Below are 27,915 nucleotides of genomic sequence, written 5' to 3' on the forward strand. Positions count from 1 at the left end.
AGTTGCCACGGAGAAACTCCGGGTCTCGCAGCAGCATTGTAGTACACCCCACTTCCCCATCTAAGGGTGTGAGCCATTGGCGACATAAGCAGGACCCCCTACACATCAGGCGGGGGAACCCCTACCTACATCTGGAAAAAGGGAGGGCTCTGGGTAGCTGGATGTTTCCCAGGTATTCCTCTTAGCTATTCCTAGTTCAGCCCTCATTATAATTAGAACTTCCTAAATATAACTGCACCCTCATGTGCAATTATCATTCCCGTATTTTTTTTGGTTCATGTAAAGCAACGTAATAAATACTTGACATTTTTAAATTCCCTTTGTCACATGAATGCAAGCTGCAGCTGATGTACTGTTAATGGAGTATAATTTTACATGGTAAATTATTTATATCTCAGCAGTGCTGGGGGGTTGATGTTACTAAAACTATAAAATTTCGACACACTACGCATTTACCTAAACGTGGTATTAGTTATTTAGAAATCACTAGTTTGTTGGGTTTTTTTTGTTTTTTTTTTTACAATTCTTGAATTAAAAAAAGGCTTTTTTGTCCTTAACATTGAGTAAATCCAAGAATTAAGATTTGTCTATTAAAAGGAAATAGTGACACTTGATAGACAATGGGGGTTTCCTCCCATTAAAATCTATTTTTAAGTTTAATCAGGATTACTGGCTTCATATTTTTAAAGATAAAAAAAACTTTTTATAATTCCATAAAAATAATAATAAATAATTGTGATCAAATATTTATTTGGGAAAATATTCTTAAGAAATATAAATAAAAAATGGTTTATTGTTCTGTGAACATTTTTTCAATGTGCATGGCTCTGGCACAGAAATTTGGTTGTTACTATAGCAACACAGTGAGAATAGCGCAATTTAATCACGATTCTGCGTACACTTTTTAAAAAGGTTGACATTTGCAAAGCCTGTTCTTTTAGTTGTGAAAAACATGAAGTATTTTAGTGTGTCACGACCCAGCGTACAAGAAGACACCGAAGTCAGGTAGGACTGGCAAAGGATGGTCCAGCGAGCCGAGGTCAGGATACCGGAGAGCAGGAACGTCGTGGGAATAGCCGAGGTCAGGATACCAGAGAGCAGAGATGTCGTGGAGTAGCCGGGGTCAATAACAGAGAAACAACAGGAACGCGTACTGAGATAGGCACTATCAAGATAGGCACGACCATCAGAAGGCAAAGTCTCTGAGTCAGGAAGTCTCTTAAATAGGCACAGGAGTTTAGGCACTAATTGGAGATTTCCCGCCAAATATTCAAAGTGCCGTTACTTCACTTCCTGCGCGGCCATCTCGTGTTTGGCAGTTTCGTAATCTCCCCATATAGGTCGATGTAGTAGCTGCCGGGGCCACTAGGTGGCGTGAAGAAGAACAGGACCTGTCCAGCTGCGGCTGCCGGGCCGAAGCGGGGGGTCTCCCCCTACCTCACGGTGTCTGCGGTTGCCGGCTAGGAGAACCGGAGGATCTCCCTGCCCGGTACGTGACATTGTGTTACTGTTTAGCAATTAAATAAACACAGAAATATGGCCTAGCTACAAACAAGTGTTTAAAGCCAACCGTGAATAAAAATACATTGCAGATACATGTCTCTCTACAAACAAGGACTTGCGCCAAAGCTGATGTGTAAATGTCAGTAATCTATTCTTAATGTGAACTCTGGCAGAGGGAGACTCTAGGGACCGGTGGGATTTACTGAGCCTTGAAGACTTTAAACAAATGTAGTTCCATGTTATATATTGCATTTCATTCACACACGTATCTTCTCAGAAGACAGCAGCGTAGAGTTTGCCGATCATCTATTTAAACACTGATCACCAAGAACTTTACATGCTTCCCACTAGCATGTATAGTTTGTACAATGGATTTAATTAACTATACATGTGTGTGAATTATACATGTTGCCTAACATGGCCTATATCTACCAGGTTTTAACCAGGCAACCCTAAAGCAAAAGAGGAACTATTTTTGTTTCTTCCTGTTTTTTTGTCCCTTATTATCTACATCACGGTGGAAGATCTACCAGGTACGTCATGAGCAAATGTCCTTAAAAGTCCAGTGACATACCTGGTATGTCATGGGTAAAATTACCCATTTTATTTTTTAAATAATTCTCAATTCTTATTTCGGGACTGCAACAAGAGCATGAAGTAGAATGATACCATAATAACAATGATACCATATGGACAAAAGAAACAACCAAAAAATATGAATACATATATAAAAGTAACATAAATACCTTTAGTCAATATTTTCATCTGTTATAGGACTACCACACCAATCATTATAAAACTGCTGTGTGGCTGAGGATTTTAGTAGCTGTTGCAATGAAAACACATCCTTCTTCATTCTAGCTGGCTATATTTTCCCTTCACTTATTACATTTTTGATGTGTTACCCAATGTAGTTCATTGATTTTTGTTCTCCTACGCATCTGCCTGTGGGTATTTTTAAAAAAAATATTTCTCTTTGTTTTCTTCTTTCGTGTTGTAAATTCTATATGTTGGAAGATTTCTTATTTTACAAACAAATCTGAATGTCACCTAATCTTGACAAACCATTTTTAATTTTTTGTGTGTAAAGCATTTAATTAAACAACCTGACTGATCCAATTGGTCTGGATTATATTGACATGAACATTTATATTTCTTTGTGGCATTGTTTTTAGAATATCAGCAATGCTTTGTGGCAGACATTTCATTAAGTGCCCAACAGGCACAAATGACATACCTTGGATCTCTCGGAGTCTCAGTGTTTTTGCTCCAATCCTCGGGGTCTCAGGATGAAGAGGTGGATTCTCAGGGTCACACAGTCCTGAACTGACTTTTTCCTATTCTACACTGTCATGATCTTATATAAGATTCCCAGTCTGTGCTTATGCTACCATTATATTTTGGTTGATATCCCAGTTTGAATGCTTGTGACTCAATTAAGGTCTCCATGAGGACCAGTAAGATAGCCATTTGGTTAAAACATTTGGCGGGTTGCTACATAGAACCTTCACAATTATTAAAAGGTTAATATTAGAAAGTTTGCAGGAACCAGGGCTCCTGCAATGAACCAGTGATACCACACCTCTTAACATTTCAAATAGCCAGAGGAACATTTTTGTTTTAGGGAGTCTGGATAGAGGCATGTAAAGGGGGCAGTGGTTTACCAAGACTTTTTTTTATGTGACTTTGTGACCTATTGAAAGTGTTTTGAAGGAGAATAGCATTTAGTTACACAATTCATTTAGTTACACAATTATTATGTTTTAGTGTAAGAGGGGAGAAAGGGGTGTGTATGTGTAAGTGTTTGAGAGGGAGCGTGTATGTATAAGTGTGTGTTTGTGTTATAGTGAGTGTGTGTGTGAGCTGTTGTGTATGTTCATTTCTGGGGGGGCAGGGAGCCATTCAGCTGTACCTGCACCCCAGGCTATAGCATACCAGCCCTCTCCAGCGTTACGGTGAGTGAGTATGGAGTTATAGTAAGTGTGTGTTACCATATAGTAGAGAAGTTTTATGTTTGTGTATGGTGTTGTAAGCTGCTACTCAATGTAAAATCGCTAATTTAAATAGTTTAAAGACCCTTTCAATCCCAACATGCAGTTTATTTGGCTGTGGGAATGACAAATAAAGTATAAAACATTTTGGCTGTATGATTGTATTAGTGAGGATCTTGAGTTAAAGGAACAAATGATCCAAGTGGTCTTCGGAGAGATAAGATAAAATCATAAGCTATTTACTAATGTCCCGGTGACATGGTTGATTTGAGAAGAAATGTTTCATAAAAAGATGCTTGATAAGCGACACTCCACAGCTGTGTCCAGTAAATGCTAGAGTGAATGAAGAAGCGAGGAATAATCCAATAAGCATATTTACATCTGTTTGCCGAATGTTTCATCTGCCAGAATGAAATGGGAAAACCCAGGTGCGCGTTTACATTCTGAATATTCTGTATGTTTTGGGATTACAAGTGTCCCTTGTCTATAATGATGGGGATTGATTGATGGATTCCATTTGCTGTGGGCTACAAATTCCACCAGGTTGGTGGCATGCATTTTAACAAGATAATAATGTTATATAATAACTTAATTAATAATATATATAATATAATATATACTATTGTGGTCCTGGCTGTTATTATGTGCATGGGAATCATGGGAGCTGTAGTTCACAAATGTTCATCTGTTTTTTTTTTCCAAACAAATATATTAATATAAATAAATGTCTGTGTTTTAAAATTAAATGTGTCTGTGCTTTGTTTTAATTAGAGAGACAAAATGTCTTATTACCTGCATGATAGCAGGGATCAGATGATTGTTTCTGCATGCTGGCAAGCAGACCCAACATCAAATCAGCTGTCAACATGCAGGCACAGTTTCTTCTTTTCTCACTAATGTTGGCATGATGGTAGCAGTCAGCAATCCCATATTCAGGAATTAGATTTTATTTACTACTCACTACATTGGATTCTGGATCAGAGGTTTTTTTGTTTCTACCCTGTCATCACAGCAGCCTTTGAAGACCACTATTTTTATGATAGTATGGCACTAGGTTGGCCACATCACACTAGACATGTATAATTTTCAGATATTGCCTGACGCATGTGATTAGACATCATACATACTGCAGAACATCACTTTACCTGTCAGCAATATGTGAAAATTATACATGTCCTGGAAACATGGCCAATGTGATCACCTTAAATGTCTCAAGAAGGTATGAAGGGGTAAACATTGATATATCAGCCAAGTAAAGCACTTTTATTAATATCAGCCTGTACGAAATATGATGATCATGCCCTGCAGTCCTAAAAATCTATATCTGTATTGTTGTGCAATTTTAATTATCTCTGAAAAAAATATCTTGTTTAAGCAGCAGGGGGCGATACAGAACAGAATAATACGACCTAGGTAGAGCAGATATTTTCCACACACTAACCAAGGTCACTCCTGTGCAAAATATTCCACAAAAACTGTTTTATAGTACTTCTGCAAATGTGCTTTTCTCCTAGGAACCATTTTTAAACAAAAAGGATTTCCAGATTCCAACCGCCAGTTTAGTGAATACATCCACCACCATCCACCATAGGCTGTCCACATGGGCACTTTCTTCCAGGGAACATATACATTTTGGATGTTGCCGAATAGAGAGCCATAATTGGATTCTTGGTACCCGGGGTAGGATCGGAGGTCTACCCGATGCAGATGTCACATCAGCTACTGCAAGCAAAAGGTGGTGTAGGGGCATTGTCGCCAGAGGGTCCAAGTCCCTCCCTTACCTACTGACGCTTCTTGCCCTGACTGGTCACATATGTACGGTGCTGTTCTGCAATATTGGGGATGCATAAGGTCACAAAAGGAAATCAATTACCTGGTTATACATTATTATGTTTATTGATTTTTCCCATATACTGCAAGGTAACACCTTACATGCAACTGTTAGGATGTATATATACGGTATATAAATATATATATATATATATATATATATATATACACTACTGCTCAAAAGTTTGGGGTCACTTAGCTGTTTTCATGGAAAACAAGGATATTTCTAGCTGTAACATAATTCCAAAAGAGTTTTCTAATCATCAAATAGCCTTTTAAACTTAAACCTGGATTAGAGAACTCAACGTCCCATTGGAAGAGAGGAGTGATGGGAGTGATAAAAGGCCTCTGTACACCTATGAAGATATTTCATTAAAAATCATCCGTTTCCAGCTACAATAGTCATTTTCAACATCAACAACATCTGCGCTGTATTTCTGATCCATTTCAGGGTATTTGCGTTTCTTTCAAAAACAAGGAAATTTCTAAGTGACCCCAAACTTTTGAATGGTCATCTATATATACAGTGAAAATGGTCACTGTAACCCAATCTTATAACCTTTAGTCAGCAGTTCACTGCCCCCAGAGAATAGGATGATCTCAATCCAGAATAGTAACTACAATATTTAGTGTATTTCCATTTATTCACAGTTGCAAGAGAATCTTGGAATGCCTGAAATGGATTTCTCACCAGTCACAGTAGCCATTAATAAAATGTGGAATGGAGCAGTGGTCCAGAGTACCCTTCAAAAATCTACATATTGCAAGCTTATAACAATTTCAGCTGATCTCTCCGGTGCTAATACATTGAGCTCCTCGGGGTACACGATGCGATTATTGTGAAGCTATATTTATCCTTTCAGTTACCATGGATTGAACTCTTCACACCTCGAACAAACATTCCAAAACCCAACTGCTTTTATTTCCCATGCAGTCTTCCTATGTTTAGGTATTATTATTATCATTATTATTACTATTAGATCAATCACTGATATTAACTCTCCATGGTTCCAAATTACTTGGTTTAATTACCTTTATGCTTAAAATCACTGGATTACAAACAAGCTGTCAAACAGAGAACTCTACTTAAAATAAGCCAACCCATCAAAGTTTATAAGTAGTTTTACTACCATAGAAACCAAATAGTATTGCTTCAATCAGCAGCATCATTCCACTGGTTGCTATGGTGATAGAACTTTTAAAACTTTGTAGCATAATCATTTTATATATAAACTCACAAAAATGAAGATAAGCCAAAATTGTCTTTTGGTAGATGCTTGTCTTACACTAATAAATAATTCATTTAATAGTTTCTAAAGTTAAATTACCTGTATGAAGATTAGCCATGAAAGCTAGAAACAATTCTGGGGAGAAGCTGCCATATTAACCAATAGGATGGTCCTCAATTTATATTTATAATCACATTCAAAAACTAGCTATTTCATGAAATGTTACTTAATTTGTATAGAACATAAAAAGCATTTATATACCACAACTTAAATAGGTTGCTAAATAATAATACAATAAAAAGGCTTTGGATGTATTTTGTAGTCAAAGGACCCAAATGAGCTTAGACAATGCTAAGATCACCAATGGTGGTAGATTCAAAGCAAAGTCCATAGTCCTGTCTATTTATATGGTTGTTGCACATAACGCATATATTGATATGGCTCCTAATGTTTGTCTAAGGAAATAAGAGATACCTTTTAGTGGACCAGCTTAAAATAGAGTCCCATCAGCTTCAAGATCGAAGAGGTCCACTCTAGGTTTTGGAAGCTTATGAGGTTCATCGTCTTACTGTATGAATGTCAATCCACCAAAAGCCATCAGTAATTTGTTTTAACTGTATTCTCTGGGACTGAAATGGGAATATCGTTTTGTTTTTGTGATTTTTATTTCTTATTTATAATCAAGGCCGAGATGGCCTTCATAACACCCATTCATGTGCTCCTCATACCCTGGAGTAAAGTGTTTATTAAACAAATGACCACTACATTAAGTAACCAATAAATATGTATTGTCTTGCTTGATTCAGCCCTTTGTTTCACACATAGTATTTTTGGGCCCAAGCAGAGTGCCAGAATGCCATAGGATATTATGGCTTGCGAAGTTGGCAACATTGATCGGTGCCACTGGGGACAGATGTTCCATGGAACCGGATACCAAGGATGAAGCCTCAGCTGGGATTGTTATTCACACAGGAGGAGAGGGACAGTAAAAAAGAAAAAACATGATGGACAGTGTTGCGCCCATCTGCTGTGATGCCCCAGTCCTAATGATTTGGATTGCTGCGTCTCGGAACATGTATCTGCACATATCACTTTGGCAATCACTTGAATGGTGGATCAAATTAAAATAAACCTTTGTAGAACAGAAGTGATATAATCATAAAACACATTTAGCACCTCACATGCAACACAGGGCTTTGCCTTACTCTCCTGGTGGAGGGTAGGGGTATTTCAGAACTAGTCAGGTTCCATCAACATCTAAATCCATCTAAATCCATCCGGCTAAGTGAACCCAACCATGAAGAAACTGCACATTGGAGCTAGTTATACAACAGTCTGCACGATACAAGCAGTAACATGTAACATGCGGGTGATACGGTGCAACATACAAGCATTAACATATAACATACAGGTGATACGGTGCAACCTACAAGCAGTATCATATAACGTGGGTGATAGGGTGCGACAGACAAGCAGTAACATATAATGTGTGGGTGATATGGTGCGACATACAAGCAGTAACATATAACATGCGGGTGATATGGTGCGACATACAAGCAGTAACATATGCAAGTGATAGGTACTGTGATTTACAATTAGAATAGTATTAATAGTGTTATAATACTGTTAATTAAGTGGTTATTTCTCCTTTGCTTCCAGGAATGTATGCTTATGGCCCTAGTGATGGTTAATATTGCAGAATTCTCACCGAGCCTGCAATTTCATATTATTATATTGCAACATGATTGCTCAGTATTTGTACCCTGTTACTTTGTGAATAAATTCCATGGTGTTAGGTAAATAATGAAATAATATCTTATTTTAACATCACTGGCACGTTTTATTGTTACATGGGAGATCACTATTTGGTATATGCCTTAAACCCTGCAAGAGCCAGATCGTCAATGCTGGGGCTATTCCAGAAGTAAACAGGTTAACCCCAATCCTCCTCCTGCGGTACCCAGGTCTGGAAGCAGGAGAGCTTCAGTGCGCATGCTCGCAGCATCCTTTTATGCTCCCGAGCGCCCCACAGGGATGCAGTGACGTCACAACCCATCCCTCCAGCCCCCCTCCTTTGCTGATCCGTGGAACCAAGAGAGAGACGTGGGGATGGAGTGAGTGGGAGCAGGCACAGTCCTTCCCCCTCACCCACCCATCACCTCTCAGCTCACCCAGGATTAGGAAAGGCGAGGATTCTATACCAGGACTACACAGCAGGAGCAAGAACCCCAGGCAGCCATGCAGACATCCATGGAGTTAAAGAAATCCCTCTCAGCCACTATGGAGACAGAGAAGCCGATGAAGAGCTATGGGGCAGTGGAGGAAACAGAGTGGAAGGCAGGAGAGCTTGCAAGAAGAAGTAAGTAAAGATTCTAGTATGCAAGGAGGGATGGGTTTAACCCTTTGAGTGCCAGGGGTGTTCCACTACCTCTTCAGGCACCCAGAGGGTTAACACATGCCATGTCATGCTATTCTCTTTTGCCAACCATCATAATGATTTTGCATTGTCTAAAATCACATGCGCCCAGTGCTATGTTACCATTTCCAGATGGATAAACTGCATAGCTCATCATTGAGCAAACAGTCCCACTGTGCCACTCTGTAGCTATGAGTGTTTATGTCTAGTGTTTTAAGAATGGGTGCTTGCAGACTCATACAATTAATACACCCAGCCCACTGTCCGTGTGGAATTTTATTTCTGTGTCTCCTGTTTAAAGGGACAACAAACTTGTTTTCTGCAAGCCTGCATACAAGCCTGCATGTATTGTATACTGTCTATATTTACTCTGCATTTAATGGCTGTCCCACAATTCGTTATTATTATTCATTGTTTCATATAGCGCCATCATGTTCCGCAGCGCTGTACAATGGGAATCTGTATCAGTAAATTCATTGAGCGACATTAAATAGGTAGTTAACTAAAGCAGGAAATCTAGAAATGTAACCCTGTCTTAAGTAGTATTTGATAATACGTACTGGATGCATGGAAATCTACAATCCCATTTGCCATAAAGATGCAAAATATTAATTGTTTTAGCTGGTAATTATTATTATTATTATTTTCAATTCCTCCCAAAGAAAATTGTACAGCCATCTGGCATTTCGGGGTTAAGCTCCAAGTGTTTTTGTAATTCAGCATGTAATAATGTACATTTTTTTATTTTCATTTAATTTTGAGTGACAATGATTCTTGGCATATTATTTTTTTTTTAAATGTTTCTGATTACGTTCACGAACAACCTACTGGATGCCATATTTTAAAATGCACATGAAATAATGCTACTTTTAACCCTTTCAGTACAGCGTTCACCCCCCTCCTGCATTCCCAGACACCAATCAGCTGGCATTCCAAAACCACATATTTCCATTAATTGCAATGAAATGAATTTGCTATACGATGAAGGGAAATTATCATAATCATGGCGCAATTAGTCCCCGTCGCCTTGTTTGCCGGATTGTGGGTCTTTTGTTGTTCATGCCACATGGCTTACCCCTTCCTTCTGTACTTCATCCATCAAATGGAAATGAGTCCCCTTTTTTCATCCTCATCATTTCGATTGTATCGGTGTCGCTGACTCAATGGATCCTTGGTTGGTTTCAGTATAATTAGAATAAGGTTACGTTTCTGCATTTCTGGGACATATTTTATAGAGTTTAAGGAAATTCTTTGATTCCCAGTATGCAAAGAGCAATGACTCACAGGGACAAGAAATCTTACGCGGTTTCAGATGCCATTTGACAAATATATTGAATTTCACATGCAAAAAAATCTCTAAGGATGCTAAGACACTGTGATACAGAGAGAGAGGGGCCTCTGGCATGGTCCTGAAAACCATTCATGGAGTCTGTTCTAAAGAGCTTGCAATCAGTTCATTTATAAAACTTTCCTGTAGTGGTTTACCTCTAACTTTACTGTCATTAATAAATAATCGAGCCTGATGTTCCATTCGTATTTATGGTTATTTTAAAAATAAAAACCTAAGTTGGCCAATATACAACCCGGAGGCTGGCTGGCTGTAATGGGATTTACAATCCAAGAATAGTGGCAGGGTTGCAGAATTTCTATTATAGTATATTTTGTTTTTTTGGGGGGTTATTATATAAGATTTTTGGGCATGCTCCAGATTTCAAGTCAGAGCAATTTGGGACTTTCTCCTGCCAATTTAAATTGACAGCTGTAGGAATTACCGTGGAAAGAAAGCTGAGGGATATTGCTTTCCTTAATTTAGTATAGGAGAGGTAAATACTGGCCATCACAGGTAAAAGAAGGAATACAACTCAAATAACCCTCAGCCAGCATCTCAATTGTCATTTAGTCAATTAGTCCGGTTACTTTATTACTGCTTGAGCTTCACATGGAGATTTAATGTTCTAGCTGTCGTTGAACTGCAACTCCCATCACTGTCAGCCGGTCTCATTGTTGATGCAATTGCGTCCCAAAGTATAGACGGATTGTAATAAACAGCAACCCTATTTGAGATTGCAAACATCATATTTATTTTATTCTATGTATTTATTGCATTTGAAAAGTACAATAATGTTTTTTTTTTTTTAAAAAGGAAAGTAAAACAAGCTTTCTCATTCAGCTACCAAGAGATCGCAGGCAGCTCCCTCTCTGATAGCGAGGTTAATGGGCTTAGCGGCACCTCTATAAAGCCGGGCTCTTCACTTTGTAGAATCTGCTGGAAAAGGTTATTTTGCAGTACTAAAACTGTCAAGTAAAATCACGTTTTCGTGACACTATGGAGCAATTGTGGGTTTTTTAGAGTCTATATGAGCTATTTGGGATTTGCTGGCCTGCTTTGAAAATGACAGGAAGCGTTCTTATACATTTTCAGAAAAGCCTTCTGGGGATTAGCAATCGGATCTGGAACACGCGTTGTCCTCAAAGATTAAAGACAGTGGCAACTTCTTTGTGGTAAATTATCCAAAAAACGTGCGACACAGGGCTTTTTTGCATCCATCTGAAACGTAATTTAGTTGCATAAATAATAGCTGCCAACAGTCCAATGTTTTAAATATTATTTTATATATATATTTCTTTGGTGGACTACTGGGCAAGCCAGTAAATGCCCAAACTATTGGCTTAGCTTATGTGCACGATGAGTTAGACAAAGCTTGCCGTTCATCGCTGGTATTTGTAGCTCGGCTCATATTCCACCAGGTTCGTCATGGACACTGGTGTTGGAGTACAGATATTTTGGCTGACCATGGTTGTGACAGGGGATGTTCCTGGGTTCTCCCATTATGGTTGTCCAATGCTGTAGCAGGCTTTAGCGTCTTCCTTGTGGCCTACTCACAACAATGAATTGCAGTTATAATGGCAGCTTTGATCGGTGCCACTTTGGACAGATGTCCCATCCCACCAGACACCAAGGATGAAGTTGGGCCATTTGGTCTGGCCATTTTTTTAGCTACTTCAAAACCTCTATATTGGATAGTTCAGCATAGTGTTATGTCTGCCCTGTTTTATACTTATATACTAATACACTAACACAGCCCAGACATATGTGTTAGCCTTTATGACTTTTAAGGGTATGGGAACAACTCAACTGAGAACAGTAAGTAACTTTCTAGCCTGCCCTATAGTGCGTTCCTCATCGGGAGCGTCTCGAGTTTTACCTTGGCAAAACATCCCTCTGATCTCCACGTTTAATGCCAGGTTTGGCTACTTGAAGCAACCAGTCATAGGAAAGCATTCACCATGGCAGCCATTGGAACTCATATCGCCGTGCATTAGATGGAGCACACCTTCTGCTAAGTAAAGAGCTGGAAACATTCCTTGAGAGGATTCTGATGTACCTTTCTGCATATTTGAACGTAGGATAAATGTTATTGTCAGATAAGGCTAAGTTGTCGTATGCATTGAAGTGCATGGATGGAGTATCCTTTTAATTTGACAAGTAATGTCTATTTTTGACACCAATAAAATAAATACTGCAGATATTTCATTTTATTGCCACTGTTCCATGAAAAACAAAAAGTCAAGAACCTCAAGCATTCAGCCTCCAGCCTTCATAATATTTGGTTTAGTCGGTCACACCTGCATCATTGATGTAATCACAATAATTGTTTTATACCCTGATTCATCACAACGGCTTGCTGAAGCAGATAAATACACGTTTACTGCATCAAGTCAATCTCCTCTATAGATTTGTCATTTCCCCCAGGAAGAAGTGCTTATTAGAGCTTTGCAATCACTTGTTCCTTATCTTTCTCATTGTTACCCTAAAACTAAAATGAGTCAAGTTTAATCAGATCAGTAGAATCAGTACAAGCATTGTCCCTTTAATAGGTCCTCACAAGGGCTCTCTTTATTAATAATTAAGTCCCTTTATGGTCAACAGATGTCTAAAATATTGATATCGGTGTATAATGTACTGTATGTTATATGTGCATCATATTATATATTATCTTTTATCAACATTTCTAACACTATGGGGCTTGGGACTTCTTCACATTCCACTTTTCCATTCATTCCAAGGTTCTAGCATCATCTGGTTCTTCTCTCTGTGTTCGATTGAGCGTTGTTATAAAGGGTGGCATTTTTAAAAAGTTATCTATTCTGTAAATTGATCTTGGCTCTATATCAATATCTAAAAATACTTTCCAAAATTTGCTCAAAAACTTCCATGTTTAACTCCAAGCAACACTTGATGTTTTCTTAATGTGTAATTTTATGCGTTATTATGTTTCATTATTTTGGTAGTATGATAATAAATGTATCTCAAAAGAGCTGTAAGGGCTCTTAGCATCTAGGGCAAGGTCGATGTCACTCCTGCTTCCGGAAGTAGAAGGCGCAATGGCACTGCCGTTGGGTGGTTCAAACATACCCCTGATCTGGTTTCTGGGACAATAGCCCCTCTGTCTGGAAATGATGGCCCTGGATTTCAAACATTATTCTGCACATTTTTCCACTTAATTTCAAATTAGTTTTGATAGTGCTAATAGTTTCATGGGCGTTCCCTTTAGAAATCCAGAAAAGTAAGCTCAGGGTGACCTAGCCTAGTTGGAAAAGTCAGCAGCAATAACTGGCATTTGAACTGAATTTTTGACTTGCCACTATGAGCAGGGCCGACCCGACAATGGAGCCGAGTGGTGCAACCGCTCCAGGCGGCACTTTTGAAGGGGTGTCACTTTGCCGCCCCAAGCCTTTTTTTTTTTTCTTAAAGCCGAGAAGAGAGAGAGGACGCCGAGTGGTTTTATCTTACCAAGCTGTCAGTACCTGCTCGGCGCCCCTCTCTCTCCTCTGCGAGCCCTCTAGCTCGGTGCCAGCTTGTAATGTTGAGCGCCGGAAGATGACGTAATTTCTGGCGCTCAGCATTACAAGCCGGCACCGAGAGCGAGCAGGGAGACTCACCGCATGATCGCTGAAAGGTAAGTACGGGGGGGGGGGAGAAAGGGTAGATAATGGGGGGGCGGCAGGGAGAGGAAGGGTAGATAATGGGGGGGCGGCAGGGAGAGGAAGGGTAGATAATGGGGGGGGCGGCATTTTAAACTTTGCCCCAGGCGGCATTTTGTCTTGGGCCGGCCCTGACTATGAGGTACCATGGATATAGCGAGTCTCTTTCGTGTGAAAGTCAACATGGTCATCCTATGGTCCTTCTGCCACCTGGTCCCTGGTGGATTTTGCCACTTCTTACTATGACGACATTCAAGGCTGCATGAGGTAATTCCAAGAAGCTCTAGAGATGATAAACTCATCTAGAGATGATAAGTCATTTAAAATGTATGACGTGTTGGTTGATAACTCATCTTGGACCAGTTTAGTCCAGTGCATGCGGAAATTTCCGCCAGCAAATCTAGTGTTAATGAGTATGTGTAAGAGGTTAACGGGTGAATTCCCTATGCAGGTGTTTTTGAGTCACATCTGAATTTTAATTAACCTAGGAGGTGAACCGATCAGGAATACAGCTGATATGTGTTAAGGCACCTTAAATACCGCAGTTCTGCGTGGAGCCTGTGAATGTGTAGGCAGAGTTCTTAATTTCCCCTAATTCTTGGCTGCAGAATGCCAGTACGCAGCAAATTGTGTTTACTCTAAATAGTTATCCGCTTTTCTTTGTTCAGCCTTTTCAGAAAGTTACTAAGTGTTACTTTGTTTTATGTTTTTGGAAACAAAGCTTTTTCACGTTGCTGTTCTTCAATGACCAATTGTCCTTTTTTATTTCCATGTATGGGCCATAACTTCTATAGTATGAGAGGGGCAGTTGCCACAGACCCCACAAGATGCTACACTTGAGCCGCTCCAGCCGCTATGGGGTGGGATCATGTTCAGAATAGCCATTCCTAAAAGAAGTAAAAACACTCTTCTAACTAAATGCAAACGTGGAAACATCATCCCTGGTTCTGCTTAATAACCAAAACTTTTGCACAAATAATCCCTCATACCTCATCGTGATGTCACTCAGAATCGGGCATTTTGCTTTTTACACAGAAGCTGAAAAGGCTTCTTAAAGTTCTCTGTGTTGTTTTTTTCTGTGATTAAACCTAAAAGGGAAAGAATAAAGTGACAGATCTGCTTTTTTATTTTTGCTTAGCATACTAGATCCCAGTTTCTCTTTTGCCAAAATCAAACTGCACCTTTAAAACTAAAATCCACATTCCATCTGTGGTCTTTATCTCTTCCATCCATGATAATACTTTGCAAGGATATAATTTATCAACAATAAGAAGTTTGCGTTGCTTCAAGCTGCCTACAATTTTTGTAGAAGACATCTGCAAAACATGTACCATTGCCAATTTGAGTCACTTTGTTATTACAGCTCACTGGTCAGCTGAGTGAGAGGTTTTAATGTGGTGGGGGGGGGGGTTCTGTTAGTTTTTGTGTTTAGTAGAAAACTGCAATATCTCAGGGCCTGGTTTAGGATTTAGTATTTGTGCGCTGGGTATATGGGACAACCTGGCACATGGAATATGGGCCAATAACACTGAAGCCTAAGTGCACTCCGAGAAGCCCTGTCCCATAGCTACCATTTGGGGATGGGGTGGTTGCAATATTATAACCGGTGCTGCGGTTTCCTATATAAATGGAATGCACCATATGGATATAAATGGTTCTGTAGATCATGGTTTTCCTACTTGAAGTCTTGGTGTTCTGATTAATGGATAGCAGTACTCAAGGGTATTCAAAGCATAGTTACCAGAAGATCTAGACTATTTGTTGGATGCATTGGGTGATGAGTAAAAGACTTTTCATTCGTTACCTAGAAACTGTACTTCAGACAAGGGATGGAGGCCGCATGGGGCCAATGACTACAGTAGATGCATGGACTGTGTCATGGAAACCCCCTGAGACTGAGGACACACAGGGGTAGGCTTGAGTTTGGGAGGGGGCCATGATGGATTCATGGAGTGACTCCTTACCTGCCTGCTCAGTTCCCACCTGTGAATCTGTCATGCCCCCTCTCTTAAACACAAGCTTACCCCCATGTTTCCTCAGCCTCAGGGGTTATTGTGACAGAGTGCATAGTTATGACTTACTGCTCTTCTTGTCACAGAAGGTATTTACAGTTCCACTGCTATGTCCACGTACCTACCATTACTGTAGCACAGCATGACGGCGCAGCGTGACACTGTGAGTGTTCTGTCCGCTGGTTGTCTGCCCTCTTTTTGCATGCCCAGTGGTTAACTTGGGTACTCTCAATAAATACGATGGCCAACAGCAACGATATAAGACCTTATTGATGTCACTCGAGTGCATAGTTGAGGTACTTCTCCTTATACATCCACTTTTTTTAGGTACCTATATAAACCGTTTGTTTTCAGTTTGCATCGTTTTTAAACTTTTTGGCCTTTTATGTGATTTATTTGCCAAATGAAATAGGAAGTATCCTAAATATATTACAGAACTTTGTAGAAATTGCGCCGGACGCGAAACACGTTAAGCCTTTAAGACTCCGTATTCACTAGCACCTGCATATCAATAAAATATAACTACTCACATCAGACCCCGGAGTGGGAGATCTTTTTTTACTTTTTCCAATTGTAAAAAAACCACTATAAATAAAGTTTAATTAAAATCCATTGCTGAAAACATTGCATAGCGAATAATGTCATTTTAGCCCGTGGAAACAAATTTATTGGTTAGCAGTTAAAATGCTTGTGCGTAAACACATCTGCTGCTTAATCTGACAAAATAATTTGAAAAGGATATTGTGCTTGTACGCAGATTTCATTAAGACATGGCCACACACTATTTGTTAAACTGTTGCTGTTCGTGTCAGGCGAAAAACCATCTGCCTTCTCGGTAAAAGATGATTAGAATAAATAACTGCATGCTTGATTATTTATTTTAATGGACATAATGCTCGGTTTGTAAATGCCAAAACTATGACTAGGCACGCGATTCGAACTGCTAGGAAAAATATTTACGCTAACAAAATATGGAGCATAATTTTATTTATAATAGTTTTCTTTAATTAGAAACAGAATATTAAAATATTGATCTTATATTGCGTATGTTGCGCAATCATTCAAAAAGATTAGCACATTTGTTGGTGATGGAGATAACTTTTATAGGTGAAGCAAGTCATTCTAATAGTATATGAAATTATCTTTAAATACCGTTTCAGAAGACTGCGTCGATCTGCCAAAGGACCCCAATTTTAGAAAATGATTGCCTTGCCCTAGTTCAGGATCTTGACATGTAGCCAAATTCCTCCACATTCTGTATTTCTAGCTATTCCTTTTCTGAATGCTTCCCAGCCTGCTTATAGCTTCACCCCATTTGATCATGTAAACTATCTAAGAGCAGGGAAATCTCTGGGTTACTGAAAATCTAATGTTCCCTTAGTACGTTTACTTATTATTTCCACTTTTGCTCCAATTCTCCAAATTTACTATGTTCGAAAATACAAAAGGTCATATTCCACATGCTTATTAACATACCTGGCAACTTTTAGGTTCCGGTTACCCAGAACCTTGTGGAATGAGGTCAGAACTTCCCACCGATATAGGTGAGCATTCCTGCTGACATCGCGGGTGGTTCCGCAGGATACCCCCTCATTTAAGGTGGAAATGGGGGGATGGAGGATTGGGGTGTCCAAGAGAATCCTGAAGAGTTTTCTAGTGTTCTGGTTTCCCTTTTTTCTGAAGCTACAGCATAAGTAGACTGTAGGTTGGTTTAGATGTAGCTACATCATCATCATTAGGCTTTTAGAAATGACCTGCCAATATAGCCCTTAAAATTTTTGATAGGCAAAAGCTCTGAAAAAGACATAAGGGACCATCAATGGTCTTCTACTGTTTTTATTATGGCACTACAATGAAATAGTTGTTGAATCAGTTCCATTTGTGGTATTTGAGGGTAGGATTCAGAAATACTGAGGTCTTTCTTTTCATGTAGAGACTACCCAGCATTAACAGAGCCTGTTGGGATTTCCTTGCGTCTGGTATATGTTTTTTGCGGAGAGATTTCTAGACTTTGCTACCAGGCTAGACAATTCCCAACCAGTCCCTCAAGCTATTGACGTTCTCTGCACGTGTATGCACAGAAGACAAATTTAGGATGATAAATATTTTATTGTTTCTAGCCTGCAATGTAGACAACTGCATTATGTGCTATTTAATATAATCTTTATTGACACCATTGTTGATTGGGAATGCCCCTTAGGAAAGCTCCGTACCCTGAATTCTTGTTTAGAATGGTTATTAGGCGGTGGTTACAATTAGTGTTTTATCACATATAATCCTCATGTAACCGTATACAACAATAGTAACACACAGTGGATGCTTTTTGCAGCTTGTCATACACAATATTAATGCATTTTTCCTGATGATTCACATGTCAGATCAATTTAAGATAACAGCTGCCTTGATGAACATTGCGCTGTGGTTTTGTATTAATGAATAACTGTCCCGAAAGTACATTTCTTTACTTTTTACATTCCCCCAGGTGATCATGGAATACGTGTGACTGAAGATACCACTCGAATAGCTATGGGCAGATATTTAAAAGCATGGCTAATTCCTAACTTTCTCTGCTATCTGATCTTTAAATATTTGTATGGTGCAAAAAATTGTTAGATATTGGTGAAACCAGCTCCCCAACCCCAGTGTTCCTTGAAGCTGATACCCCACAATGTAAAGTCTCAGATATTAGATCACTAGTTCAGAAAATCCCAAATCAGCATCTCTGTCTAATCGAGTTGAATACAATAAATGTACGGAGAAATGTTTGTACTGAAAAAACTATGGGTGATAAATATTCTTTTTAAAATGCAGCTCCAAAACTTTCAGAATCTAATCAATATAGGCTGCTCAGATAATTTTAATTTATACCGTTCCTCCTTTCCCACATTGATCTCCTGTTTTTAGCTTATACAACAGGTTTTGAATGTTATTTGTAATATATCTTGTACGTAACGCATTCAAGTCGTGTATGGTAATTAAGAGGTTAAGCAAAGGGAATTAAAGAATTTCTCACAAACTGCTTGCGTTGCATTTTGTTTTTACCAGGAACACAATGTTCTCTATCTGATTTCCTTCTGTAGGATTGAGTTAGTAATAATTGCCACAGTAGATGGTTTTTGAGAAGGAAATTTGCTTTATGTTTGTTTTTCAAGTATAAAATTTGGCATGGGCTTAGTTGCCAGGATAAAAATTATTCCTCTGCGCATAAAAAAGTCAGTGACGTTTAAATATCTTACGCATTTTATTCTTTGCCTTTAGCCCAGTGCTTAAGAAATAACCAAGCATATTATATGTAGGCTTTCCGCATTATAATTTTATACATTGGCTTTCAGTTACAATTAGTAGCAAGCTGTGCATACTATTCTGAACTAATAAGAAGCTGTAATTACTGAGAACGCATTACAAGTCAGCACTTATTAAACTAAAACGTCTTCTGCTGCTTCTGTTCCGTTTGTAGTTTTTAGTTTTTAAGGTAGTCGTTAGTGTGTGGTTAACATACACCAGGCCATGTACTGGTTTGACCCTTTAATCCATTGACTGTCGGCTTTGTTGTATATAGATAGACCTTCACTTCTGTCTTGCCTTCTCTTTCGACGTAAGGCTTTGCATCCTTGGAAGACATGGTGTAGCGATGGTGTAGTACCAGCTTTCATCCTCTCTCATTTTCCAAGCCTTAAATGGAGGGTCCTTTAGCCACAACCCCAGGCTGGTCAATTGGTAAATGGAGTTAAAATAAAATGATATAACTCAGCACTACGTGAATTGAAGGGTTTATTCTACCGCTTGGCATCATTTTATTTTAGTTTTGTTGTGTTGGATTGGGTGGAGTCCTGCTTGGGCACCAAGAATTTGAGGGGTTCCCTATCATGAGGATTGTTTCAATTGGTAAATGGAGTCCTGTGAATTTGGTCCAACCAAGCCTGGCTGAACAAAAAAGAAGGATCAATAACAATCAATGGAGACCTATCTCACCAACAGACACCACATGTTGAGTTAACTATTCAAAAAATTAAAATAAAATGTGTTTCACTGATACCTTATAGATGTCCTCAAGTTGTGGTAGCATTGTATTCTCCGATATAATATGATCGGAGCTCAGAGGAACACAGAGCGTTTCAGTACCTGTAATGCCCATGCAAGGACAAGAACAAAAATAAAAATGCATGCCAACAAGAACATATAACAAATACAGGTAAGCCTCTTAATAACTGTAGATACATCTAAAAGATGTCCTTGAAACCCCCACATTTGATTAACTGGAGAAAACAAACTCAGAGTATAGAAGATTATTTTTCTTTTATAGAATAAACGTCAGCAACACTCACTTCTAATTAATCAATAACGCAAAAAAAGTTTCTGGATACATTGGTTCAGCTACTCAACATATTGGAAATAAATAGTTAGCATATTATGAATTAAGGGACACATAACTTGTTTTAACCTTGGCATTTTGTAGTCTTGGCACGTTGATAAACTACTCCATATATACACGCTAATTCGATTTTTTAGTTTAGCTCACACAGCGTTGGGTAATCGTTTTAATTCCTTGGCCTTCTTCCTACATCTCCATTATCATTTGTTTAGGAAAAGGCCAAAGGGAATTACAATATTAGACTAAGTCTGAATGCTGTTCATGCAAGTTATATTTAATCGAAATAACAAAAAATCTTCAAGCAGATGCAGTGTAGACTACTTGAGTTAAAGAAAAGCACTTTGTGTCCGCAATATAAAAAATAGCTCTGGCCCTTCCTTGTTTTAAGCTAGGGAGGGAAGAAAGAAGTCAGTGGAAAAGGCAGTCCCAGAAGAAAAAGACTGTGGACCATACCACTAGAAGCATTGATTCACTTTTAGCGACAGTAGGAAGCACCTCGGGCTAAAAAAAGTACCCGTCTCCAAGGTGGGCTCTCCCAACAATAACGCGAAGGGAATATATATACGTTCTAAAAGTACAAGGAGTATCAATTGTATCCACGGTAGTGGATGTAGCATTGGGATTGGATGTTTAATTAATGTAACATTAACATAAACACTTAAAGATGCTGTTCCAGCTGAGATTTTGGCATATTAAAAATAACTGCGTACTGCAAAGTGGAATATAGCTCAGCGAAGAAGCACAAATGCTTAAATTATTTTCCCTGTGGTGAGTCCCTGTTCACATATACCATTACAGACGAAAAATACCCATCTGTATATCAGACAAATCCCACAGACAAAGCCAAATAAGAATCAAAATACGAGCCAGACTTCTGCGCAAGGGAACCAACAGTGCAAGATGTGTGTTTTGGCCTTTGATGAGCCTTGTTAGAAAGCTTTGCTCTAAAATGTTGCCATAAGAGGAGTCCCTGCTCTAATTTTAGTTTCTCCCTTTGGGCACCTTTTTTGTGCTGTAGTCCTAATTAATTCGTTTGAGACATTGTAGAGGTTGAAGGCAGGTTGAACATTGTTATACGGCTGAAAGAGCGGTAGAAGGACTAGACAGATGGACTTCCACTGAGAATTGGCTTGATGATTCTGCAAACGTCGTATGTGCTGCATGTTGGAAGATCAGCTGCGATTTACTGATACTAAAAACAGATCACATATATTAAATATAACAACACAATTGGCTATATTATTGTTATTATTAAATGTGTTATCTTGGTGGTCATCAAATTCCAAACTACTTCTGAGATTTGGAGGGTTCCATAAACATGACACCCGGTCAAGGATGATGTCATTGATGATGCTTGGTATCTAATGTGTTGTTTAAATGACACTTTGTGGTCTACCAGGAATCGCCTGGTGTTGAGAAAGGAGCAGGTTCCAGTCCAAGACTGTCACAGGCCCATCCACAACCTGCTTAAGGATTACTCTCTTATGGGCAGTCTTGGCTCACCCACCTCAACCCCCTTATTTTCCCTACCACGGCCCAAGCTCACAACCCCCACACCAATCTCAGTGATGACACAAACCCAATTATCCCAGGTGTGTTTCCAACGTGTCAAACCATATGTGCCTTGGGAGGATATGTAAAAATACCCTGCTATTTCGGAGGTTAACATGAAATTGGAGTTTGTACTGTTCCTGAATTGCTCTGATTTGCACTCCAGTGTCGTTTTTGTGTCGTTATTAAATAAAACAAATTTAACTCCAGCCCCTTAATTATATTTTTAGGAATGTATTTGGAATCCCTTTAAATACACATTTACCCAACAGGCAATTTCCTAACATATTTTGTTTATTAGTACCCATCAGTCTTCACATACATAAGTTTATTTGACAGCATGTTTGTTAATATGCATGGAGAGACAGCTTTGATTTAACACAAAATTTATGCGAGGCAATATGACCTATATTTTCAAGCAACCAAACCAAAAGATTACTTGGTGTTTTAAAGTTGAAAGTGAATTTCTCTAATTAATTATAGGTACGCTTTGACTTTTTATTTCACCAAAATGTTTTAGGGGACCCGTGCCATTATCCATGGATTGCCCCAATCCAGCAAGGACAGAATAAGAGACCGGAGTAGGCACGTGTCTAGAGAACGGCAATAGGCGGGAAGGAGACTCCCATTCCTACCTACGATGTACTCATTTCTGACTATGACAAGTGCTTTTCTGGCTGCACTTTGTTTTCTTTATTTCTATGCTTTCTAAAGCTGGGTTATAAGACATGCCTCCAAAGTGTACACCCAAGTTGTCTCTAATTACCTTACCTGGGAACATTTAGGCTCTAGCTACCTGGAACTCTCCCTTTTTGGGATTCAGGTAGGTACCCCACGCGTAGGAAAATGCCATGGTTGGAGGGGTAACGGGTGGGGCATGTCGCAATGCTTCTCCTGGGACTCGGAGTCAACGGGCGAAATCTAGAGAGTTCTCAGGTATGCTTATTACTAGGAGCTCCAAATAAGTACACAAGCAGGTAAATAAATTGACATATGAAGGAGTCTCAATTTTAGCTAGTTTGTGCCAAATCTCCATCCGCATCAGCTTATTCTATTACAAATCATGCGTATCATAGCACAGCAACACCATCAACACCATAACCGTGTATGTATAGGTATAAACGGTCAATAATAAAAACAGTACACCTGAAAACTTGCCGCACCACTGCTTCTCCTTATCTTTCATGCTCAAAGGATAACTGGTGTTTTTAATGCCGCCTTTACACTTCAGATGAAATAAAAACCTCAGTGTTTATGAACTATCATCCAGTTTTCAGGTGTTATGCCAAATGCTTTTTGTTTGTTCCCGGGGGTAAATTAACAATGAAGGTTAATATAAAGTGGGCATTAGCTACAGTTTCCTATAACTGGTTCTGATTTTTTGGAAATACACCCAGGGCAAGATGTTTTATCAGTCAAAAAGCATTTCCATGCATACATTAGTACTTTGATGTTTTGATAATAGTCCTTATTCTCCATGTTATCTTCTGTTCAAATAATCCTTTGAATTAATTAATCAGTTCAGCACTCGAGTTCATGGCTGGTAGTAAGGGCTTCTGTTGGTGTTCCTAATGCTGTGTACTATATATTCCTTGGAGTACTTCTGATCTGTCCAAGGGTACTTTAAAATATATTTATTTTTGAAGGTTAATGGTATTTCTTTAATACTACCACTACTGTTACTATTCCTACAACTACTACTACTAATAATAATAATAAAAGTGAATATTTACAAAGAAAATTGGATTTTGGTTTGGTGGACTGCATTGGCAGACAGTTAATTTTTACAAATCTTTAAAAAGATTGTTCCAACAATATACCTGAAATACTAAATGATTTCTGACATTCTAAGGGCTCTAATTACATGGGAGATTTGGTAGGGTCCCCAAGCATTCATACTTTTCTCACCAATAAGCTACCATGAATTACCCTTATCATGTGCTAAAACTGGAGGCAGGTATGGACTCCTTGCTGTTTTCTGGATAGACCCTTTAACATAGCTGGGCGTCCGCATGTTACAGGAACAATGTATTTTTATTTATATTACTGACCTTAGGTAACAGCTTATTGATTTTCACTTGGCCATGTCATCTACCCAGAACATAGCATATCACAACTGAAAATATTTACTCCTGCATATTACTTTCAGACAGTGGGGACTTTAGGAACAATATATAGGGAGGCACATAAGATACCACAGTTAAAACTGGTGGGCACTAATAAGTTCCACCACTAAATCATGCCACTGACAAAAACCCTTTTTTATTGGTTAAAGACCACTCCATCTTTGACAGTCTTGAGGAGGAAGAGGACTAACCACCTCTCACTTGATCTGCTCAATGCTTTTGACTTCTGCAGTATTTTTTCCCCATCCCCTTCCTTGCATATATATGAAATGTTTGTTCTGTGTTGAATAAACTCCACCAAGCCTTGCTTTAGTAGTCCGTGGAGCAAAAGATGGCTCAATGTTTCTTGCCGTTTTGAAAGTATGAGTACCCATGACACAGGGGAAACCTTATTCTCTAACATTAAGGTTAAGAACACGTTAAAGCCTAAGTTATGTTGGAGCCCCCAGCTTAGATCTGTGTGGCTGCTCATGATGAGTGACCTTTATGAGGGGTACGCGTAAGTACTTATATTGATTAGCTTGGTAAAAGCTTTGCATTACACCCAGGCTCTTACTAGCCCCCTTTTTTATGCTCCCTGTTCTGTGTGGGTTGGGTGGTTTATAAATTGTATAGCCCCAGCCTTGGGTTTGAGACGTCCCGCACTTCTTTGTTTTCTGCACTTTTGTTGCAAGGTTTGATTGAGTTTACTCACATTTGTTTGCACAAGCTAGAAAAACATTATCTCGTTGGCAAGTGTGGCTCCAGAAAACTGGGGACCCAGTGATCTACTGTGGCCACGATCACCCTCACCTTCTTCACCGATGATGGAAAAGCACAGTATCGTGACTGCAAGCTCAAAACTAAGCCTGCTGTACTTGCCGACAGAATTCTGCGTATCTGCTCTGAGAAGCTCAAAATTCACAATTCAGCTGGGTTCTGTAGAAGTAAAGTTCAAAAGTTTTGCCTATCATTGCCTGTGATTTCTGTTCTATTATATTTATTTGTCATAGGCTTTCATTACTTATCTGGTACCAATTCATTAGAAAAGGATTATTCTCTTCATCTTTTAGTGCCCTATCTAGATAACTCTTGACACTCATGTTTCTTCATGATTATGAAAAATCCATATATATATATCCATATCCATATAATCAATGACTTATTGCTAGATAATAAGCTATGTTCCTTTACAGATAAACAACATTTGCCTAGCGCCATTTTCTATAATTATTTATTAAATAGTCATCTGTCCTTTATTTCATGATGAATCCCAAGACACTGTGTTCTATTTTCACATTCACTCAACGAAACAAACCTCCCTTTACTTATAGACTCATTGCAAAAGCCTTCCGAAGACGGCTTTAATGCATTGCATCTGATGCAAGGAGTCATCCAAAATATAGGTGGAACGTCGTTCTAGCAAGATTTACTGAAACACAAATATAGGCAATGAATGTTGGAAAAATACCAGTATACAGAGAGTTATGATACCTAAAGTCCAAAAGACCTAAATGTCCAAAACATGCATTACTACGGAGGTTACCATAAATAATTTCTAATATCTAACAAAAAATGAAGCACGCCTATGTTTCCTTTCTCCGAGATATGCATTTCTCATAACTGCAAAAGCCGTAGGGAGCTTCATCAACGGGTTGTTCCAAGGTTTATATTTTAGTAGTAGGGTTTTATAGCAATGAAGAGGTTACTGGGATCTGTGGAGCTTCCTAGCTATGGACACACAGCGCTGAATATTTATTCTGAGGTTATTTTCCCAATGCAGAGAGGCGCTGAGCGGGTGACTCATACCTCTGCAGTATCGCGGGTGCTCAACACTTGTCATTCATGGTTACTCTTCTTATATTTAAGTCTCCAAGAGCAACAGGCATTTATGGAATTATGAAAAAACAAAAAATGCTTATTATTTTCTTCAGATGTTTAGCCTGTTAGCTGTTTAATTACGTTTCCCACTGGTTTAACATCAAATGTTCCAACAGTATATTTACAGATTTTTTTTTTTAACCAAAAAAAAAAAATTACATATCAAGTGATATATTTTATGATCAGTAAGATTAAATATTTACATACTGCCATGCAATTCATGTACGGCACAAGCTTTCATTTTAGTTAGAACTCAGAATTACAGTAATAGCAGAGTACATTTTAAGGCAAAGCACATCAAATAATAATAATAATAATAATAATAATAACAATAATTGGGAACAGTTTATTAACTGATGGTCCAGGACACACAAAATGAAGACGTGCTCACATTTTTCTTAGAGCAGTCAACTTAGTGCATGATGTGGGTTTTGTTGACATTGAATGGGTCTTGATGACATTGGTATGGTTGGAATAAACCTTTCCTATTATCCTGAGCTTCATTATCCCTTTCCACACTTGAAGCAGAACTGCTAAACTATTCCCAATCCCAATCCTTATACCTATACATAGCAGATGCTATTAGTCTTTTCAGAGGAGGGTACGTTTTTTTTATGTTCCGTATGTAGTCTATCTGGTCTCTTAGGGGTTGAAGTCTATAAATTACACTTTTGTGCCCTGAAAAATAAATGCCTTGCTTAACAGTACCTTGCCCCTAATGTCCTTTCTTGTTCATGTGACACAACCGAAAATAACCTCCGGAAACCCACCTGGGGCATTATACCTGCACTGTTGTTAAATGTTAACCATGTGGATAGGAAGATGTTATACTTGTGGGTAGGAAGGTGTTATATGGTATACTATAAGCATTATAGCCATGTAAAATTACATAGGGCACGCCAAACAGTACATAACGGCAGGCTAAGTAATATATGGCCATATAATGTGACAGAACACGCAGTGTTTATGCTTCAGGTTCTTTTAAATAGTATTTACTGAGTGTGCGCCGATTCTTTGTTTTGTTATATATTCAGACTAATGGGATTTGCCCTTCAGCATACCCCCTATGCGAATGCTCGTCTGGCCAAATAGAAAAGGAAAGAATTTAAGGTACAAGATCCCTAGTGTTCCCATGTATGGCAATATCCCTATGGGATCATATAGGTGAAGATAACAGTTATAATGTGGTCATCTCTTGTATGAAATGATTGATGAACCTGTAGATTAATGTCATATTGTAATTACATTAGTGTGCCATTTTCTTGTTTTTTGAATATCTTAAAAATGTAGGTTTCCACTTACCCCCCTTACCTTGCACACTGCTTGATTTATTGCCTACATATCTATATTTTGGGTTGTTTCTAAGGGACACTTTATATCGTGGACCAATTATTTAAATTAAACATGGACGTGTTGGCAAACTGATTTATGTTGTATGTTGTACACTATCTGACCAGTGCTGTTTAATATCTGTTTTAATGATTTCTACAATTTCCCTGAAAGGTGGAATGAATCATCTAGTTGGAGGACAGTGGCTTGTCCCATGATAATGCTAAAGACGCCTCTGTTGTTAATGGGTTTTCTTTTAAATTGTGAAGAGGGCCATTTGTCACCCGGCCATTGGCTGAATCCTTGCAAACATCCATTTTGGATTAGAATCAGATTAATGAAATTTTTCGCTGGGAAAAGCCTGATGATGTTAACGTATGGGTAGGTGTTTGCTGTAAGGAGGGAAGGGCTCTTAACCTACCTGTCATTCGATTTTAAAGGATATTCCTTGTGGCTTTCTATTCCAATAGTGAAATTAACGTATCAGTGTTGCAGTTATCATGTTTTAAGGGAAAAGTCATTCATGTTTGTCTCACTAATGTTCAATCGTTCTCCGACTGGTCACAGGGGCTTTCCTAAAGCTCCCTGTCCTCTGTTCTCATCACTAGGACATTATGTCGGGTCAGCCTTTATGACTACACCTTTTGCTTCATCAACCTATTAAATATTTGCCGATTAGAAGATTACATTAGTACATTAGTACATTGATG

The 27,915-nt window shown here is 38.7% G+C and overlaps 1 protein-coding gene across 1 annotated transcript in view; it reads left to right on the top strand.

Moving 5' to 3' along the window:
• Positions 1–8,803: 8,803 nt before the first annotated feature.
• The window catches only part of LOC149278306 (bMERB domain-containing protein 1-like), a 48,021-nt gene continuing 28,909 nt past the window's right edge, over positions 8,804–27,915 (top strand). The window contains exon 1 of the mRNA XM_089502134.1: positions 8,804–8,912. Coding sequence (XP_089358260.1) covers positions 8,804–8,912 — 109 coding nt within the window. The remainder of the gene's footprint in view (positions 8,913–27,915) is intronic.

Source organism: Sceloporus occidentalis, unplaced genomic scaffold, assembly GCF_023333645.1.
Source record: "Sceloporus occidentalis isolate IW3139 unplaced genomic scaffold, rSceOcc1.0.p SCAF_195, whole genome shotgun sequence".
Lineage (NCBI taxonomy): Eukaryota > Metazoa > Chordata > Lepidosauria > Squamata > Phrynosomatidae > Sceloporus > Sceloporus occidentalis.